This window comes from Oncorhynchus masou, chromosome 29 (genome assembly GCF_036934945.1).
Source record: "Oncorhynchus masou masou isolate Uvic2021 chromosome 29, UVic_Omas_1.1, whole genome shotgun sequence".
NCBI classification, from domain to species: domain Eukaryota; kingdom Metazoa; phylum Chordata; class Actinopteri; order Salmoniformes; family Salmonidae; genus Oncorhynchus; species Oncorhynchus masou.
The window spans coordinates 65502643-65524102 of NC_088240.1; the positions used below are offsets into that span (position 1 = coordinate 65502643).

Consider the following 21460-nt stretch of genomic DNA (forward strand, 5'->3'; position numbering starts at 1 on the left):
TGGACAGGAAAGAAAATTAAACAGGATTCAGTACACTGTTCATTGATTTGATGCATTTGTTTTATTTCTGGCAATATATTATCTGTAAAAACATTGGTAGCTGTAATTAGTTAAGTAAACAGAGCAAATACCAGAACGTGGGTGGTGTAATGGGAAAAATCCATGACTGTTAGTGTTTCTGTCCAGATTGGGGAAATATCTCCCCAGTCGCTTACGAGAACAACAAATGTAAAGCAACCATTGGACATGGTTATGTTGCTTTAATGTCGAAAGTATTTCATCCATTCCATCAATGGTTACCTGTCCTGCATAGTAACGTTACTTATCAAATCCAACAGTCCTCTTCGTAACCCTTAAACTCCTGACTGTCCTGTCAATCATTATTTTGCACTATACTCATGTAATCAGACATTCTCTGACACTGAAATCAGGAGGCAAAAATCCATCATTACACAAAGGAATTACTGATTGAAAGCATGTCACCCACCATGTTCAAGTTAGATAATAGATCTTACCAAGGGAAGGAAGAAAGGATGCTTTGCCAAGTACTTGGATAGAACAGGGTCTCTGTCAGCCACAGGTTTATGGTGCATAGTGCAGTTTGGCACCTTTATGGATTGTCCCATGAAATGCCTGGTTCTGTTTCTTCGGGCCCATTTATGAGACCTATTATGCTTATTTAGCATAAAGAAGCTTTAAAATGAGAAAGATACCAAAACTATACAACTAGTTTGGAGGACAAGGGTGCAAGCTCAATACAGTAGTTCAGATACAGTAAAATGCTGTGTTGTATTGTGTCAAAGTCCAAGCCACTCATAGAGAGAGATCACAGAGAAATTGAGTTAGATTCTGATTAAATCATTCACGAGTAGCATCACAAGATGGACTTTGGGTAGTAAATGTAAGAATCATGACACTTTTTCTCAAATGTGCACTCAAGCCATTTTGACAAATCCAATTTGTCAAATAATTTACAGGAGAGGCGTCAGACGCTCACAACCAGGGTTGGGCTTGTCTCCATTTCCTATAGAATAATGACAGTAAAAAAACATTATTGGATAACAAGGCAAAGTTAAAGGTCAGTAGTAGTCGGTAGACTAGTATGCATAATGGATAGTTGTATGTACATTCACCAATCTGGTTATCTGTAGAAGTATGTGAGGCCACAGAACCTCACTGTGCTCCTCACAAAGAGCACCTTCATACTTAGTGTCGAATCATTCAAACAGTCTGTATGCATGTAAACTCAATGCTACTGTTAGTTCCCAGAATCCAGCCCAACTTTAGTATTCTACGGCCCTTGGATTTTCACATCTCCCTGGTGCTGAGTTGTCCAATGAATGTCATAGAAAGTACACACCTGGTTGAAACCAGTATTTGAATAGAAGACGAGACCGAAAACAAGCAGACACTATGGCACTCGAGCTGTGCACCCCTGCCATAATCCCAAAAGTGGGTTTCACTCATGTTGTCTGATAACCACCCCAGTTCTGTGTGTTCCTACTCATCCGAAGGTGTTCCCGTTGCGGGCAGCCTGAGCATTGGTCCGGTTTCTGCTCCGGACCGGTCGGTCTCGGCTGAAGATGGTGTCCTGGTCACTGTCCAGCTCTGACTCGGACATCATGAGGCTGGAGTTGTGCTCTGTGCTCCTGTGTTTGATGTCTGAGAAGGGGACCGACCAGGTAGATCATGGCAGGGTCAACAAAAACAGGAATGTTTTGAAATGTGTTGATTGAAAAATCAGACACTTACTGTATTTGGGCCTTAGCTCCATTTTCTCCTGTTCGTCCATGTTGTCCAGTATAGTGTACTTGGTTTTCTTCCTGACCTTAGTGCGACTCCTCCTAAACATAAAAAAAAACACATTTCTATTAAAGTTCCAATGCAGCCTTTAAAAAAAATATTGATATCAAATAATTTCCAGGTAACAATTAAGTACCTTACTATGATTGTTTTCAATTAAAATAGTTTAAAAGATACAAAAAATTACTTGTTAGCTAAAAGCCATTTCTCAAGCAACAATTTTGCTAGGACTTTCTGGGAGTGGTCTGAGTGGGGAGGGGGAAACTGAAAACTTGCTGTTATTGGCAGAGAGGTTTGGAACTCTCTTTCTTATTGGTCTATTAACTAATTTACCACCAGGCGATGTCAACAGGCAGGCCAAAACCCCATCCAACCAAAACAGGCAGTAATTTCAGGCAGTCTTTACAAACAGCTCTTACACTAAAATGGCAATATCATAATTTTCACAATTTCACAGTATTATTCCAACGTCATAGTGTGGAAATACTGTATATATACAGTGCCAGTCAAGTTTGGACACACCAACTCATTCCAGGGTTTTTCTTTATTTGTACTATTTTCTACATTGTAGAATAGTGAATACATCACAACTATGAAATAACACATATGGAATTATGTAGTAACCAAAAAAGTGTTAAACAAATCCAAATATATTTTATATTTAAGATTCTTCAAAGTAGCCACCTTTCGCCTTGATGACAGATTAGCACACTTGGCATTCTCTCAACCAGCTTCACCTGGAATGCTTTTCCAACAGTCTTGAAGGAGTTCCCGCATATGCTGAGAACTTGTTGGCTGCTTTTCCGTGAAGAGGCGACTCCGGGATGCTGGCCTTCTAAGGGAGAGTACCTCTGTCCAGTGTCTGTGTTATTTTGTCCATCTTAATATTTTATTTTTATTGGCCAGTCTAAGATATGGCTTTTTCTTTTCAACTCTGCCTAGAAGGCCAGCATACCGGAGTCATCTCTTTACTGTTGACGTTGAGACTGGTGGTTTTTGTGGGGACTATTTAATGAAGCTGCCAGTTGAGGATTTGTGAGGTGACTGTTTCTCAAACTAGACACTCTAATGTACTTGTCCTCTTGCTCAGTTGTGCACCGGGGCCTCCCACTTTCTATTCTGGTTAGAGACAGTTTGCTCTGTTCTGTGAAGGAAGTAGTACACAGCGTTGAACGAGATCTTCAGTTTCTTGGCAATTTCTCTCTTGGAATAGCCTTCATTTCTCAGAACAAGAATAGACTGACGAGTTTCAGGTGAAAGTTCTTTGTTTCTGGACATTTTGAGCCTATAATCGAACCCACAAATGCTGATGTTCCAGATACTCAACTAGTCTAAAGGCCAGTTTTATTGCTTCTTTCATCAAAACAACAGTTTTCAGTTGTGCTAACATAATTGCAAAAGGGTTTTCTAATGATCAATTAGCCTTTTAAAATGATAAATTGGATTAGCTAACACAACGTGCCATTGGAACACAGGACTGATAGTTGCTGATAATCGGCCTCTGTACACCTATGTAGATATTCCATAAAATAATCTGCCGTTTCCAGCTACAATAGTCATTTACAACATTAACAATGTCTACACTGTATTTCTGATCAATTTGATGTTATTTTAATGGACAAAAAATTTGCTTTTCTTTCAAAAACAAGGACATTTCTAAGTGACCCCAAACCTTTGAACGGTAGTGTATATATAAAACACAGGAAATCACATGTTTTACTGCACTGGGCCTTTAACAAACAGCTAATCATAAAATCTATATAGGACCTTGCTGTGTGTCTGAGCAAGAAAAGAAAAGTCACCTTTTGCAGCAGTACACACATGCCCAAGTGACTGTCACGATGAAGACAATGACCATGAAGAAGGACAGGATGAAGTAGAGAACCCGCCACTCTGCCAAACATAAGAGAGAAAAGACTGGCACTGTGAATGTAGCATCTCACAGCAGACGGGGCAAAAACTATGTCATCCTCTCAGGACCGATGAATGAACATAGCTCACCACAGTTGCTCTCTCCGTCGCCAAAGAACCTGCGAATTAGGTTCTCCGTCCAAAAGGGGTCACAGACACACTCCTTGGTGATTGGGTCACACGTTCCATGGCCCGAGCAGCGGAGCAAGCACACTGTGTGGGGTGTGGGATGAACACCAATACACAAACAGGATCAGCATACACCACGGCAGAGGACAAAGACAGACAGCTTTCTTAGTCACCAAGTGATGAGATCTAATTTAATCTCTCATGTAATAGAATCAGAGATGGTCTATAATGTTGTTATAACATTTGAACAGGCTTTGATATAATATGGTATGATAAGGCAAGATGTGGTGTTCTGTGTTGTGGTACTCACTGACTGTATCCACTCGAAGGACTCTGAAGAGCAGGTAGTCAGTCTTCTCCCTCAGCAGCTGACCACGCAGCACACTGGCCAGTTTAGGACCAGGGACTGGCCCCTCAGGACCCTGCACTGAGAACCTCAGCACTGTGCTACACGCACACACACACACACACACACACACACACACACACACACACACACACACACACACACACACACACACACACACACACACACACACACACACACACACACACACACACACACACACACACACACACACACACACACACACACACACACACACACACACAATGCAGTAATACAATGTGTAAAAACACAACCATGTATGTTTTGTATGTGTTTGCTGCATTGGGCAGTACCTGAGATCTGAGTGTCCCCATAGGCACCTGAGGTGGATGTCATTGTCCAGGACATGGAGCAGTGCTGCCAACTGTCTGAGCACTGTGTCCTTCTGTGACACACTCACCTGGGCCAGCGCCACCAACATCTCCACCTCTACCTCCTCACGACCACCAGGGTCTGTGGTGTCGTAGCAGAATCAGAATTAGTTAGGTAACATTGATAAATAAGATGCTGTATCTACTTTCATAAATATGCTTATGTGGAAAGTCACTTGGGGCCCAGAGAGGGGAGAGGTCAGGATTGTCTTCATATGTGAGGGTGAAGGGCTCCACAATGTCTGTACACCAGTCACTCCCTACTTTTCCCATTGGGGGGAGGAGTATGGCAGTGTCTGGAACCGTTGTATGTCCCCTCTGATGTCGAAACTTGTCTTTCATAGTATATGACCTAGAGGCTCACTCCTCTCTGTGAGCTTGTCCAGGGGGGGTTGTATTTGAGATGGGTGTATCTAGAATTGACAATTGATATATGCCATTGGATGAGGTAATGTTTTAGTAATAGGAAGTACCAAGAACGAGAAGTAGAACCTCATCTAAGAGAGCAAACTGAACAATAATTTATAGCTAATGCTATCTGGCTATGGGATACTCCTCTCTCAAGTAAAAGTCTTACTTTGTGCAGTTTTCCTAAGTCCTGTGGTTCGTCATTATGATTTGAGAGGGGTGGATCTTTGCTATAAAAGATCTCAGTTGCCATTTTGTAAGCACTTTCAGAGAATTCATTTATAGACACTGAATTGATCTGAGAGTCACAGGGCTATGGTGAAGCTCATTTCATTAAAATATTACGTTTATGTATAACTCTGACTGGTGTGTGGTTTGTAACTCTCCTTATTTAGTAATACAGGAAATTTCCATGACAGTGGACACACACACTGTCTGAGAACATAAACACTCTGACAGAACACACATACAGTGGGGCAAAAAAGTATTTAGTCAGCAACCAATTGTGCAAGTTCTCCCACTTAAAAAGATGAGAGAGGCCTGTAATTTTGATCATAGGTACACTTCAACTATGACAGACAAAATTAGGGGACAAAATCCAGAAAATCATATTTTAGGATTTTTTATGAATTTATTTACAAATTATGGTGGAAAATAAGTATTTGGTCACCTACAAACAAGCAACATTTCTGGCTCTCACAGACCTGTAACTTCTTCTTTAAGAGGCTCCTCTGTCCTCCACTCGTTACCTGTATTAATGGCACCTGTTTGAACTTGTTATCAGTATCAAAGACACCTGTCCACAACCTCAAACAGTCACACTCCAATCTCCACTATGGCCAAGACCAAAGAGCTGTCAAAGGACACCAGAAACAAAATTGTAGACCTGCACCAGGCTGGGATGACTGAATCTGCAATAGGTAAGCAGCTTGGTTTGAAGAAATCAACTGTGGGAAGACATACAAGACCACTGATAATCTCCCTCGATCTGGGGCTCCACGCAAGATCTCACCCCGTGGGGTCAAAATGATCACAAGAACGGTGAGCAAAAATCCCAGAACCACATGGGGGGACCTAGTGAATGACCTGCAGAGAGCTGGGACCAAAGTAACAAAGCCTACCATCAGTAACGCACTATGCCGCAAGGGACTCAAATCCTGCAGTGCCAGACGTGTCCCCCTGCTTAAACCAGTACATGTCCAGGCCCGTCTGAAGTTTGCTAGAGAGCATTTGGATGATCCAGAAGAAGATTGGGAGAATGTCATACGGTCAGATGAAACCAAAATAGAACTTTTTGGTAAAAACTCAACTCGTCGTGTTTGGAGGACAAAGAATGCTGAGTTGCATCCAAAGAACACCATACCTACTGTGAAGCATGGGGGTGGAAACATCATGCTTTGGGGCTGTTTTTCTGCAAAGGGACCAGGACGACTGATCCGTGTAAAGGAAAGAATGAATGGGGCCATGTATCGTGAGATTTTGAGTGAAAACCTCCTTCCATCAGCAAGGGCATTGAAGATGAAACGTGGCTGGGTCTTTCAGCATGACAATGATCCCAAACACACCGCCCAGGCAATGAAGGAGTGGCTTTGTAAGAAGCATTTCAAGGTTGCCCAGCAACAGCCCCAAAACATCACTGCTCTAGAGGAGATCTGCATGGAGGAATGGGCCAAAATACCAGCAACAGTGTGTGAAAAACCTTGTGAAGACTTACAGAAAACATTTGACCTCTGTCATTGCCAACAAAGGGTAAATAACAAAGTATTGAGATAAACTTTTGTTATTGACCAAATACTTATTTTCCACCATAATTTGCAAATAAATTCTGACGAAATACTTTTTTGCCCCACTGTGTGCTGTACGTGCTGTTCAGCTCTTCCTCCTAATGCTCGGCATGGTCCGTGGGGAAACACAGTCTGAGCACACACATCTACCTGGCCGCACTTCCACGGTGGCTGTGGCGGTGCTGCTGCGTCCCTGGGTGTCTGTGACATGCAGCTGGAACACATAGGTCCCCTCCACCAAGTTGGCCAGGTACAGTAAGGCCTGCTGCTCTGAACCATACAGCACATCCTGGGGAAACAACAGGACAGAGTAGTTCCTACCTTAAAGTAGTTTCTACTTCCTACCTTCCTACCAGTTTAGCTAACAGCATATTACAAGTTCAAACTATATTTACCGTATACCTAAGTATCAAGACTCCTCTCACTCACCCCAGCAGCAGGGCTCTGACTGTCCCGGACCCAGAGGAAGTGCACCTCGGCTGGGTCACCATCCGTCACTGAGCCTCTGAGCACCAGGGAGTTGTTGGGCAAGGTGAGTGTATGGCTGCCGCTGGCGTGCGCTACAGGGGGAAGGCTTCTGGCTGAGGATGGACAACAGGCTATAGATGAGTACCATCATACTCAACCAGCCTGGGGGATGATGTCTCATCTTGTTTTTAACAGTTTTGCTGTGTTTGAAGCATTGTGTGTTTTCTTAGCAGGTTGACGTTTGTCATTAATTATTATTAGGGTTAGCAGTGTGGTTAAGCTTAGGTTTAAAATCAAATTGTATTGCTTTGTGACTGTGCCAGCTAGTGACCACTCTGCAGAGCTGCCTCCAGTACATGAGTCATCCCAATAAATGCCAACCTGTGTTTTCTTACCCTCTTGAACCCTGACTGTGAGAAAGGCACTGTCTGTCAGCCCTTCCTGGTCACTCACAGTCAGACTAAATGTATAGCGGCCCGCTCTGAGGCCCGTTACTATGGCTACGGGCTTGTCCACACCCTCTGTCCTTGACCCTGGAGGACCTCTAAAAAACAACACAGAAAAGCATCATGAGAAAGCTCTTCAGCTTGTTCTTCATATCTTCATAGACTTTTCTGGACACAACCTTTGACCTATATGAACAGCGTTGGTACCTGATGGTGTCCCAGTGGTAGCTAGTGACGGCGTGGTCATCAGTGCTGCTGCTTCCGTCCAGGGTAATGCTGGTCACTGGGAGGGTCAGCTGCCTGTTAGGACCCACTACAGCCACAGGGGCTCCGTTTGACTCCTTGACCTCAGCTATGGGGGTGTTTTTGTTCTCTATGGGACAGAGCAAAACAGATCATCTGTTGAAACATGTCCTATGCATGTTTAGATACCCTTGGGTTTACTACTAGGTGGACTAAGGTAAGGGAATGCCTGAGGTAAACTGCTTGAGGACAATCTAATGTTGTAAAACATATCTGATACTCTGTTATAATCTTAATACTGTCCTTATGTCATTTACCTGTCATCTGAGTGGCAGCGGTAGTGACAGAGGAGGTGGCTGCAGTAGGGTCACCCTGTCTGTGGACCAGGGTAGCAGCAAGGTCAGGGCTTGAGGTGGGAGTGAGGGTGTCATGGCTGGGGTAGGGCAGTCGGTCATTCTCCACTGGCTGAATAACCTTCACTGTAGCCGTGGTGGAGTCTGACAACCCTTCAGAATCTGTAATGGTCAACCTGGAAAAAAATCAATATGAATCCAGCTACTCTTGTACGCTTGTATTGTAGTGGTGGGGGAAACATTGATGGTAATGGCTTACACAGTATCTATGTCACGTTTCCATGAGGCTTCATTCATAGATATAACTATCTGAAGTCAGAAAACCTTTGTATTATTGTTGGTTAAACACCAACTATGATTAATAGAGACCATATACTGTAATTATTAGTGCAGTCTGACCTGTGTTCCATGGTAGAGCAGCATACCCAAACTATTTTTTCTTCCATTCATTATTTGATTTTCAATCCTTGAATTGACTGAGATGAAATTGAATTGGACCCCAAGTCTAGGCCACAGAGGTCCTATCCATACCTGAATGTGTACTCCCCAGGGGCAAGGTTGGATAGGTTGGGAATCTGTGTGTCTGAGAAAGCTCCAAGCTCTATGGATGGACCTCCAAGCTGCTCCCAGTGATGGCTGATGATCACTCCATCATCAGTACTCTCTGTGAGGGACCATCAAACACAAGATAGGACAAACGGACAACATAATATATCATTAGCTGGGTGCTTGATAGAATTCATAGTCAAATAATTGGATAGGACAGATTGAAATACTGGCTAACGTTATTTAAATACAGCAGTAAGACAATGAAACGACCCAAAACAGATCTTCATCTTCGATTTAAACATTGTTTTTGTTTCACATCAATAAATGTTGGAGCATTTGAGTGTGCATGCCCTAATGGCTCTTCGTCCAGTTTTTGATATAGACTGAACTCCTTGATCTGTAATGTTCATTCATCTCTCTGATACTACTGCTCTGGTGACAAGAGGAAGACTGCCCTCTACTGATTCATCAACACCATGTCCAGCAGCATCTTGACACCCACAGGGGAACATTTCTCCTTACCATTTCTCATTTTGGGGGACTGTCATGATGATAAATATTTAGATAATACATGAAGCCAAAAGCTAAAACAAATGATTCATTGAGGTTGTTACAAACTTGGAAAAGAAAGAACAAGCTGATACGAAAACCATTTCTCGATTGAATGAATATGGTCTTACCTTTACATTTTAGTAATTTAGCCGACACTCTTTTCCAGAGCGAAATACAGGAGCAACTAGGATTAAGTGCCTGGGTCAAGGGCACAGACAGATTTTTCACCTAGTCTGCTCTGGGATTTGGTTACTGGCCCAACGCTCCTAACCACAAGGCTACCTGCCACCCCAGCTATATAGTATTATATGCAAACTATTCAATTACACAATATTTGAAACAGATAGCTTATTTTGTTTACAATAATACAGTAATTGTTAGTTTATAAGGTGATTAGAAGTAGAATATACACGCCACGGTGGAAATGGCCACTTCTTTGTTCCCCTCTTTAATTGGGATGTTTTGTTCCAGTCTATCTTTTTTCAGTATTTGACATTGTTTATTTTAAAATGCAACCCGAATGTAAATTCAGCTTGTAAACTCAATCAACATTTCCCCCACATTTCATATATTTAAGTCAGAGGAGAATCACTTTGTCCAAAGTGACAGTGGCCTACATGCTAAATCTCTGGTCTCCAAGGGGAAAAGTCACAGCTCCATCTCTTGGCTCAAAGGGCAAAGCCGCTACCGGTGACCTGCACCACCCGTCAAAGCCCCAAAAGACCAAAGTCCTATATGAGTCCATCCTGCTTGTTGACCCCAGAAACTCCAATGAAATCAGGATGATCCTGAGGAAGGTTGGTTGTCTAGGCTCATCTCAGACGGCTGTGTCATGTCCTAAGCTGTCCCAGCGGGTCTCACAGTGTCCAGTCTTGACCCAGAGTGCTGTGCAGCATGTGGAGGGCAGTGCCAGTCAGGTGCATGGCCACGTTTCCTGCCCACTGACAGAGAAGCAGCTGAACAACTTAACAAAGAAAAAAATGAAAAGATTGGAAGATTGGTGTAATTTCCGGTCACAACTTGCAGACTTGTTTACGTGCTGCTGTGCGTTTTGTTGCTAACCTTACTTTGCTAACCTGACAACTTTACGGTTTTTACTTTTAGTTTTTCCCTCACTCAACTTTTTTTCATTCAACTTTTTCACTCGGACGCTTTGTCGCTGTACTCATAATATACATGAGAACGATCGCCTTACGGCGAGGACCGCCGTGCTGCAAGCCCAGCTTCAGACACAATCGTTAAGCAAGAGTAATTTCAGTGTAGGAAAGAATGAAACAGCAGTACAGATAGTAGTATAAATCCCCTCGCTCAGTCCCCGCTGCTGGACAAATTTCTCATGGCTTCTGGAGGGAAATGCTGTAGGAATGCTCAACCAGTGTCGCTCATTCAGCCGACAGAAACTTTCAACGGGTTCTCCCCATTAAGCAGCGAGTCGGAGTCAGAGGCCGAGCCTTCTCTGGTCTCCACTCCTCCTGTTACGGGGTTTGAGACGCCGAAGCCTCCCACCATTAGCTCTGACAAATTGAAAACCCTAGTCATTGGTGACTCCATTACCCGCAGTATTAGACTTAAAACGAATCATCCAGCGATCATACACTGTTTACCAGGGGGCAGGGCTACCGACGTTAAGGCTAATCTGAAGATGGTGCTGGCTAAAGCTAAAACTGGTGAGTGTAGAGAGTATAGAGATATTGTTATCCACGCCGGCACCAACGATGTTAGGATGACAGTCAGAGGTCACCAAGCGCAACATAGCTTCAGCGTGTAAATCAGCTAGAAAGATGTGTCGGCATCGAGTAATTGTCTCTGGCCCCCTCCCAGTTAGGGGGAGTGATGAGCTCTACAGCAGAGTCTCACAACTCAATCGCTGGTTGAAAACTGTTTTCTGCCCCTCCCAATAGATATAATTTGTAGATAATTGGCCCTCTTTCTGGGACTCACCCACAAACAGGACCAAGCCTGGCCTGTTGAGGAGTGACAGACCCCATCCTAGCTGGAGGGGTGCTCTTATCTTATCTACGAACATAGACAGGGCTCTAACTGCCCTAGCTCCACAATGAGATTGGGTGCAGGCCAGGCAGCAGGCTGTTAGCCAACCTGACAGCTTAGTGGAGTCTGCCACTAGCACAGTCAGTGTAGTCAGCTCAGCTATCCCCATTGAGACCGTGTCTGTGCCTCGACCTAGGTTGGGCAAAACTAAACATTGCAGTGTTTGCCTTAGCAATCTCACTAGAATAAAGACCTCCTCCATTCCTGACATTATTGAAAGAGATTGTGATACCTCACATCTCAAAATAGGGCTACTTCCAAGGCAGTTATAGTCAATGAACGAATCACTGATCACAATCTTGATGTGATTGGCCTGACTGAAACATGGCTTAAGCCTGATGAATTTACTGTGTTAAATGAGGCCTCACCTCCTGGTTACACTAGTGAACATATCCCACACGCATCCCGCAAAGGCGGAGGTGTTGCTAACATTTACGATAGCAAATTTGAATTTACAAAAAAAAAGAAGACATTTTTGTCTTTTGGGCTTCTAATCATGAAATCTGTGCAGCCTACTCAATCACGTTTTATAGCTACTGTTTACAGGCCTCCTGGGCCATATACAGCGTTCCTCACTGAGTTCCCCGAATTCCTATCGGACCTTGTAGTCATAGCAGATAATATTCAAATTTTTGGTGACTTTAATATTCACTTGGGAAAGTCCACAGACCCACTCCAAAAGGCATTCGGAGCCATCATCGACTCAGTTTTGTCCAACATGTCTCCGGACCTACTCACTGCCACAGTCATACTCTGGACCTAGTTTTGTCCCATGAAATAAATGTTGTGGATCTTAATGTTTTTCCTCATAATCCTGTACTATCGGACCACCATTTTTATTATGTTTGCAATCGCAACAAATAATCTGCTCAGACCCCAACCAAGGATCATCAAAATTTGTGCTATAAATTCCCAAAGATTCCTTGATGCCCTTCCAGTCTCCCTCTGCCTACCCAAGGACGTCAGGGGACAAAAATCAGTTTACCACCTAACTGAGGAACTCAATTTAACCTTGCGTAATACCCTAGATGCAGTTGCACCCCTAAAAACTAAAATCATTTGTCATAAGAAACTAGTTCCCTGGTATACACAAAATATCCGAGCTCTTATGCAAGCTTCCAGAAAATTGGAATGGAAATGGCGCCACACCAAACTGGAAGTCTTCCGACTAGCTTGGAAAGACAGTACCGTGCAATATCGAAGAGCCCTCACTGCTGCTTGATCATCCTATTTTTCCAATTTAATTGAGGAAAATATGAACAATCCTAAATTTATTTTTGATACTGTCGCAAAGCACACTAAAAAGCAGCATTCCCCAAGAGAGGATGGCTTTCACTTCAGCAGTAATAAATTCATGAACTTCTTTGAGGAAAAGATCATGATCATTAGAAAGCCAATTACGGACTCCTCTTTAAATCTGCGTATTCCTCCAAAGCTCAGTTGTCCTGAGTCTGCACAACTCTGCCAGGACCTAGGATCAAGAAAGACACTCAAGTGTTTTAGTAGTGTATCTCTTAACACAACGATGAAAATAATCATGGCCTCTAAACCTTCAAGCTGCATACTGGACCTTATTCCAGCTAAACTACTGAAAGAGCTGATTCCTGTGCTTGGCCCTCCTATGTTGAACATAATAAACGGCTCTCTATCCACCGGATGTGTACCAAACTCACTAAAAGTGGCAGTAATAAAGCTTCTCTTGAAAAAGCCAAACCTTGACCCAGAAAATATTTTAAAAACTATCTGCCTATATCGAATATCCCATTCCTCTCAAAAAAAATGGAAAAAGCTGTTGCGCAGCAACTCACTGCCTTCCTGAAGACAAACAATGTATACCAAATGCTTCAGTCTGGTTTTAGACCCCATCATATCACGGAGACTGCACTTGTGAAGGTAGTAAATTACCTTTTAATGGCGTCAGACCAAGGCTTTGATCTGTCCTCGTGCTCCTAGACCTTAGTGCTGCTTTTGATACCATTGACCACCACATTCTTTTGGAGAGATTGGAAAACCAAATTGGTCTACACAGACAAGTTCTGGCCTGGTTTAGATCTTATCTGTCGGTAAGATATCAGTTTGTCTCTGTGGATGGCTTGTCCTCTGACAAATCAACTGTAAATTTTCGGTGTTCCTCGAGGTTCCGTTTTAGGACCACTATTGTTTTCACTATATATTTTACCTCTTGGGGGTGTCATTCGAAAACATAATGTTAAATTTCACTGCTACGCGGATGACACACAGCTGTAGATTTCAATGAAACATGGTGAAGCCCCAAAATTGCCCTTGCTAGAAGCATGTGTTTCAGACATAAGGAAGTGGATGGCTGCAAACTTTCTACTTTTAAACTCGGACAAAACAGAGATGCTTGTTCCAGGTCCCAAGAAACAAGGAGATAATCTGTTGAATCTGACAATTAAACTTGATGGTTGTACAGTCGTCTCAAATAAAACTATGAAGGACCTCTGCGTTACTCTGGACCCTGATGTCTTTTTAAACGAACATATCAAGACTGTTTCAAGGACAGCTTTTTTCCATCTAAGTAACATTGCAAAAATCAGAAATGTTCTGCCCAAAAATTCTGCAGAAAAATTAATCCATGCTTTTGTTACTTCGAGCTTAGACTACTGCAATGCTCTACTTTCCAGCTACCCGGATAAAGCAATAGATAAACTTCAGTTAGTGCTAAATACGGCTGCTAGAATCCTGACTAGGACCACAAAATTTGATCATATTACCCCAGTGCTAGCCTCCCTACACTGGCTGCCTGTTAAGGCAAGTGCTGATTTCAGGATTTACTGCTAACCTACAAAGCATTGCATGAGCTTGCTTCTACATATCTTTCCGATTTGGTCCTACCGTACATACAATTAGGCCTCCTAATTGTCCCTAGAATTTCTAAGCAAAACAGCTGGAGGCAGGGCTTTCTCCTATAGAGCTTCATTTTAAGTATTTACTGAAGACTCATCTCTTCAGTAGGTCCTATGATTGAGTGTAGTCTGGCCCAGGAGTGTGAAGGTGAACGGAAAGGCACTGGAGCAACGAACCACAATTGCTATCACTGCCTGGCCGGTTCCCCTCTCTCCACTGGGATTCTCTGCCTCTAACCCTATTACAGGGGCTGAATCACTGGCTTACTGGTACTCTTCCATGCCGTCCCGAGGAGGGGTGCGTCACTTGAGTGGGTTGAGTCACTGACGTGGTCTTCCTGTCTGGGTTGCCCCACCATACTCGGCCTTGTCTCAGGATGGTAAGTTGGTGGTTGAAGATATCCCTCACGTGGTGTAGGGGCTGTGCTTTGGTAAAGTGGGTGGGGTTATATCCTGCCTGTTTGACCCTGTCCGGGGATATCATCAGATGGGGCCACAGTGTCTTCTGACCCCTCCTTTCTCAGCCTCCAGTATTTATGCTGCAGTAGTTTATGTGTTGGGGGCTAGGGTCAGTCTGTTATATCTGGAGTATTTCTCCTGTCTTATCTGGTGTCCTGTGTGATTTTAAGTATGCTCTCTCTAATTCTCTCTTTCTCTCTCTCGGAGGACCTGAGCCATGGGACCATGCCTCAGGACTACCTAGCATGATGACTCCTTGCTGTTCCCAGTCCACCTGGCCATGCTGCTGCTCCAGTTTCAACTGTTCTGCCTGCGGCTATGGAACCCTGACCTGTTCACCGGACATGCTACCTGTCCCAGACCTGCTGTTTTCAACCCTCTAGAGACAGCAGGAGCAGTAGAGATACTCTCAATGATTGGCTATGAAAAGCCTACTGACATTTACTCCTGAGGTGCTGACATGTTGCACCCTTGACAACTACTATGATTATTATTATTTGACCATGCTGGTCATTCATGAATATATTGAACATCTTGGCCATGTTCTGTTATAATCTCCACCCGGTACAGCCAGAAGAGGACTGGCCACCCCTCATAGCCTGGTTCCTCTCTAGGTTTCTTCCTAGGTTTTGGCCTTTCTAGGGAGTTTTTCCTAGCCACCATGCTTCTACACCTGCATTGCTTGCTTTTTTGTTTTGTTTTTTTTGGCTGGGTTCTGTACAGCACTTTGAGATATCAGCTGATCTAAGAAGGGATATATAAATATATTTGATTGGAAGTTAACAATAATACAGAAATAATTAAAGCCAACTGCAGAGGTCTAAAGTGATCCTCAAGCTGCAACAGGCTGAAACCCGGACTGAAGACAACAGCCATCTAGATGGAAGGGGGCTCTGCCAGTACGTCAGATAAATCGTCTATCAGCAAGGGATTAAAGAGAACAGCCAGCCAGATGGAATGAGGAAGCTCAACCTGTACCTCAGGGGAGTCTGTGTAACGGTTTTTGTCCTCCTCTTCTGAGGAGGAGTAGGAAGGATCGGACCAATGCGCAGATTGGTAAGTGTCCATAATATAATTTTAATGAAATATAACTGAACACAGAAAACAAAAGAATAAGAGAATAAATGGAAACTGACACAGTCCCGTATGGAGCAAACACTGACATGGAAAATAATCACCCACAACCAACATGGGGAAAACAGGCTACCTAAGTATGATTCTCAATCAGAGACAACAATCGACAACTGCCTCTGATTAAGAACCATACCAGGCTAAACACAGAAATACAACATAGAAAAAATAACATAGACTACCCACACCAACTCACACCAAAATAACACAAAGATATAATAAAGGAACTAAGGTCAGAACGTGACAGTCTGGCAGGCGACAGAAGAGAACAGCCAGCCAGATGGAATGAGGAAGCTCAACCTGTACCTCAGGGGAGTCTGCCAGGGGACAGAAGAGAACAGCCAGCCAGATGGAACGAGTAGGACTTAACTCCAAATCCAAACACTTCTTCAATATCCCTCCCAGCCAGAAGAAGTCGAGAATCATTGATATTTACTCAGATGAATTTGCACCCAGCCACATAGCCAATCACACATACACACACAAGCACTAACAACATTTGCTTTTAAGTTTAGGTTTGCAGCATCTATTAGTTTGAAAATATACTTTTACATTAACCACACAGTCAGTGTGTAGTATTTGTATTCATATTAGTGTGTTTTCTGGTACATCGGAGCTGTGACTGATCATTCATCTGATATATATTTATCTTTAGTAGGCCTACTCTAAAAGTAAAGAGTAAAATTATGGTAAGAGTAGTCACCATCCAAAGCCAACTATTTCATACATACGGCTGCCCTTGATGATGGTTGAGCTGGCAGGATGTGACACGACCTCGGTTACTGGGAGGGTGATGGCTTTGGGGGTCTGGTTCCTTCTCACCGCTGTAAAATAAGAGATATTCCATCCATTAGGACTGTCAGCCATGTGTGACTGCTGTGTGCCCTTTCTAATTAATCCAGGAAATAAACTTCCAATCATGCTTGTAAAAACCCTTGTGTTTGTGACTGTACCAGTTTGGTGCTCTGGGCCGACGGAGGCTACCAGCTCCACTGTGTCCCTTTGGCAATGTTAGCTCTACAGCATTTTCAGATTATACAGAGACAAGAGATTGAGAATAAAACAAGAAAATATGAGATAGAAACATGTTATGTAACAGGGGGAACAAAGAATATGAAAGACTACCTACAATCACCAATAAAGGTTTAAAAAATCCAATGAACAAAAACCTATTGCAGTACCTGTCTGTGTGGATGTGGTCAGGGGTATAGTACTGGACAGATGAGATGGGGCTTTATTGGGATGGAAAGTCCTTATTTGGCTCGGTTGGGAGGAGTGAACACTGTCATTCTGTGGTTTGGGCGTGAATGTTGGCCCTGAGCTGGCCATGGATGTGTTCTGTAGTTCACTATCCTACAATGAAAACACAACAGAAAATACATGACTATTCATATTAGTAAATGAAGACTCTCTAATATAGAACCTGTATGTCTCATTCCCAAATTAACACTCTCTCCAAATCTCCCTCCTGGGAATGGCTGACAAGCCTACATTAGCAAGAGAAGCTATATGGATTACACTATGTCCTATCTTCAAAGGATATGTGAAGGTCAGGCGCGCTGAGTGAATGTGACTACAGAGCAGTTGAGTCAGCAAAATTCCACTGTAATAACACACACACACACACACATATATGCAGACTGTCAGCTGGGTGACCGTTTATCATACCTCAGGGAAGTAACCCTATTTAAAATGTAAATTTAGACAGACTGCTTTTTCATGGTCAGTTTGTTCACTAATTGTGAGCTATCTAAATCCTAATTACTGTATTGGATCAATGGAACGTAGAACATCTATGTAACTCAGTATCATTTCCACCATGTCCTGACAAACATGTACGTGGTCCTCACACTGCCTGTAACCCTATCCATGCCATCATTTCTTGTTTCGCCCATTGTTCCATCTGACACTTACTTTCTTGTTTTCAGGTGTATCGGCAGACGTGGGGTCGCCGGGGGGTGCCCCCTGGTTGACTGTCGACCCAGTGGAAGGACTGGGCAGGCTGCTCTCAGCCCCTTCAGTTGCAAATCCCAGCCCCTCTAACCTGCCTTCACTTTCTGATAGGTTGAAACCATCCCTCCCTTCCAATGCTGCAGGCCAATCTGGAAGATCCCCACCGTTATCCTCAGGGCCAAGTTCACTCTCAGGGTATTCCAAATCCATCCCACCTGGGTCACCAAAATCCGTCTGGGGCCCATCTAACAGGGCTAGGTCCTTCAGTGCCTCCACGTCCCCAGAGGGGTGGGGCCTCCAGCGACTGGGATAGGGCTCCCCCCTGACCAGAGACTGGAGCAGCAGGGTCTGGGGGGTCCTCTCTGCAGGAAGGCCATATAAGAATCAGCTCCAGGTCTCTGTCTGGGCTGGCAGTTCTCCCTCTGCTGGCAGCTGAGGATGTAGCAGCGATGCTCAAACAGCCAGGCCAGGTTACAACCAGGCAGATCACAACAGGCCCCGGCACACTGCGCCAGAGATGACACGTCCGGCACCCGCAAGATATTGCTGCTTCTCAGGGCCGGGGAGACCACAGCCTCTGAATAGGTCGCACCCTGCCAGCACTGTGACGCCTCTGCAGCTATGGTACAGAGCACAGAGATATATGGTAAAACAGCTTTTGCTTATACTTTGCTTATATTTAGTAAAGGTCAGCAATAAAATCAGAAAGAGTCACCTTCCAACATGCTCCACTAAGGCGTCAACCAGATGGAACCATTAAACGGAGGGAAACTATCATGAATTATTCAGTGATCACTTCACTGATACTGTGAGCCTAGGTATACTCACATCTTAGCTCTCAACAATATCATCTGATAACATAGGCAAAAGGCATCAGCTGCTTTCTTTGTGTCACTGAACACAACACAGTGGCGAGTGTACGATAATGAATAAATGGACTCAATAACAGCAAACGTAATTCTTCTGCTGCTCTCATAAGGGGATATTGAGTGCACAAGCAGATTCTGGTAAACATCACCCAAATATATTGCCACTCTTAGAATGAATCAATAAACTTTTTGGAGGTACTTAAAGGGCACATTAGGTTCATTATCCTGTTATTAATTGTTAATTTTAACCCCCGAAAAGCATCTCTTGTGAAACCATTGTCTTTTTGACAATATGGGCATCAGAAACTCAATACAAACATGACTGCTGTTTGTTAACTTTATGCTACAATACAAGTATACAACATAGAACACACAGCAAAAATATTAATTTAACATGAGGTACAGTCACAAGAATGTCATTTTAAAGATGTCCCCTAACCTTCCACATAGTGCAGGATGAGACAGAGAAGCAGGTGAGCTCCTGTCTGCATGATGCACTGGACAGACTGATCTAAACCTGGAACACAGAAGAAATCACAGACACATTACACATTGTCCCAGATATTAATAATAATAATAATCACACATCACCTACTGTATCTACCAATGACCGCTTTGATACTCACACACAAAAGCAACATGGACTCTCCTACCCACAGAGAATGACCGTCAGTATCCTCCGGCCTCATGTTGAGTGAATCGTGTGTGACTCCGTGTAAAGCCACATGCCACCTTGGCAAGGATGACACAGCACCACTCTCTGCCCATACCTCCCATGGTGGACTCTACTGGTGGGAACCTGTTACTACTGTCACCATACTGTGTGCTTACTGGTCTGTTGCTTCTGCTTACTGTGTAGGTAAACAATGATCATATATTTAAGTTGTTTCAGCTAATTGTTAAGGGTAGTGGTTAGGATAAAGTGTGATTCTGATATAGGGCTACAAATCAAGGGTCACTGTTGGTCACTGTATTTGAACTCAGGACAAAGCATTGAATTTGAACTCAGAATTGATCCCCATTATCTGTCCTTTTGCATACCATGCTGAGAAAGTCACTGAATAAGCTGACACCATAGAAGGCTCTCTAAATAACTAATTAATCAATTACTTAATCATGAGTAAACCTAACATATTGGTAATGTGTGGTCGCACTAAAACACAACATCCAATAAAGTCAACAAGCTGTTTTCCTTTACTTTCTCCATCCACATCCCTTGTATTATAAAGCGCTGTTCCAGCACCAAGGACAGCAACTGAGGGAAGGTGGAGAAAAAAGGTTTCATGAGGCATTTGATGATGACGCAACCAACTGTTTTCTGGACTGGGGTCTGCAACACAGAAGCTAACGTTATTAGCCTACTAACCTCACGGTTGTTGAGGAGATAACATGGTTCGAATGTGTAGCCTACAACAAGATATCGAATTTAAATAGATACTACCGAGCAAGCCAAGCAGTTCAACTATTCAAAGCAGCCCTCCATTACTCACTGCTCATACAGCATTTGCGAAAGATGTAGCTACACGTGAGGCACTCACCAATGATGAAGGGTGCAACAATGTATCCAAATAGCGGTAGAAGTGAAAGTCGTTGTTCCAGTCGTTAAGACAAATTATGCTGGCATTTTGTAGAGAGGGTGTAAATTCCCGGTGCTCACACAATGTGCAGTCGAAATACGCCTAGCTCGGCTGGGTTGCTACAGTCTTGTTCACGCCAGCTACTGCACCATCCCTTTCCACTGTTCCCCTGCTGCTGTTACCGGTAGACATCCTTTGTAGCTCTTTTGGGCGCAGCCGACTGGGTGGTGGTAGGTCTCGAGAGGCAATTTGCTCTGCAGCTGAGCAAAATTAGTGCGCACTGATATTTGGGGAAAAGCTGCTCATAGCATGCTGCTCACCATCCCTGACTGGCTTCGGTGGCTTGCCTTCCATGCAAGGGGAGGAAGTGTCGCCAGCGGGATATATCAGGGGAGGGGGACGATATATCTTTAATATACAGTACCAGTCAAAAGTTTGGACACACCTACTCATTCAAGGGTTTTTCTTTATTTTTCTTATTTTCAACGTAGACTTATAGGGAAGACATCAACACTATGAAATAACACATGGAATCATGTAGTGACCAAAAAAGTGTTAAACAAATCAACATAGATTTTAGATTATTCAAAGTAGCAAACATTTGCCTTGATGACAACTTTGCACACTCTTGGCACATTCTCTCAACCAGCTTCACCTGGAATGATTTTCCAACAGTCTTGAAGGAGTTCCCACATATGCTGAGCACTTGTTGGCTGCTTTTCCTTCACTCTTCGGTCCAACTCACCCCAAACCATCGCAATTGGTTTAAGGTCGGGTGATTGTGGAGGCCAGGTCATCAGATGCAGCACTCCATCACTCTCTTTCTTGGTCAAATAGCCCTTACACAGCCTGGAGGTGTGTTTTTGGTCATTGTCCTGTTGAAAAACAAATTATTGTCCCACTAAGCCCAAACAAGATAGGATGGCATATCGCTGCAGAATGCTGTGGTGGCCGTGCTGGTTGTTTTTGCCTTGAATTCTAAATACATCACAGACAGTGTCCCCAGCAAAGCATCCCCACACCATCACACCTCCTCCTCCATGCTTCACGGTGGGAACCACAGATGCAGAGATCATCGGTACATCTACTCTGCATCTCACAAAGACACAGCGGTTGGAACCAAAAATCTCAAATTTGGACTCATCAGACC

At 43.6% G+C, this 21460-nt stretch overlaps 1 protein-coding gene across 1 annotated transcript; it reads right to left on the reverse strand.

Annotated features, from left to right (window-relative positions):
* Positions 1-42: 42 nt before the first annotated feature.
* On the reverse strand, positions 43-20602 carry LOC135520303 (dyslexia-associated protein KIAA0319 homolog). Its single transcript, XM_064945736.1, is given in 20 exon segments — positions 43-1662; positions 1753-1844; positions 3606-3696; positions 3805-3927; positions 4154-4290; positions 4525-4684; positions 6945-7083; positions 7224-7375; positions 7658-7806; positions 7916-8081; positions 8269-8480; positions 8836-8968; positions 16643-16735; positions 16865-16913; positions 16915-16928; positions 17093-17264; positions 17826-18206; positions 18209-18483; positions 19173-19250; positions 20272-20602. Coding segments are annotated over 19 exon segments (2748 nt in total). The 5' UTR covers positions 19225-19250; positions 20272-20602; the 3' UTR covers positions 43-1504.
* Between the last annotated feature and the right edge of the window lie 858 nt (positions 20603-21460).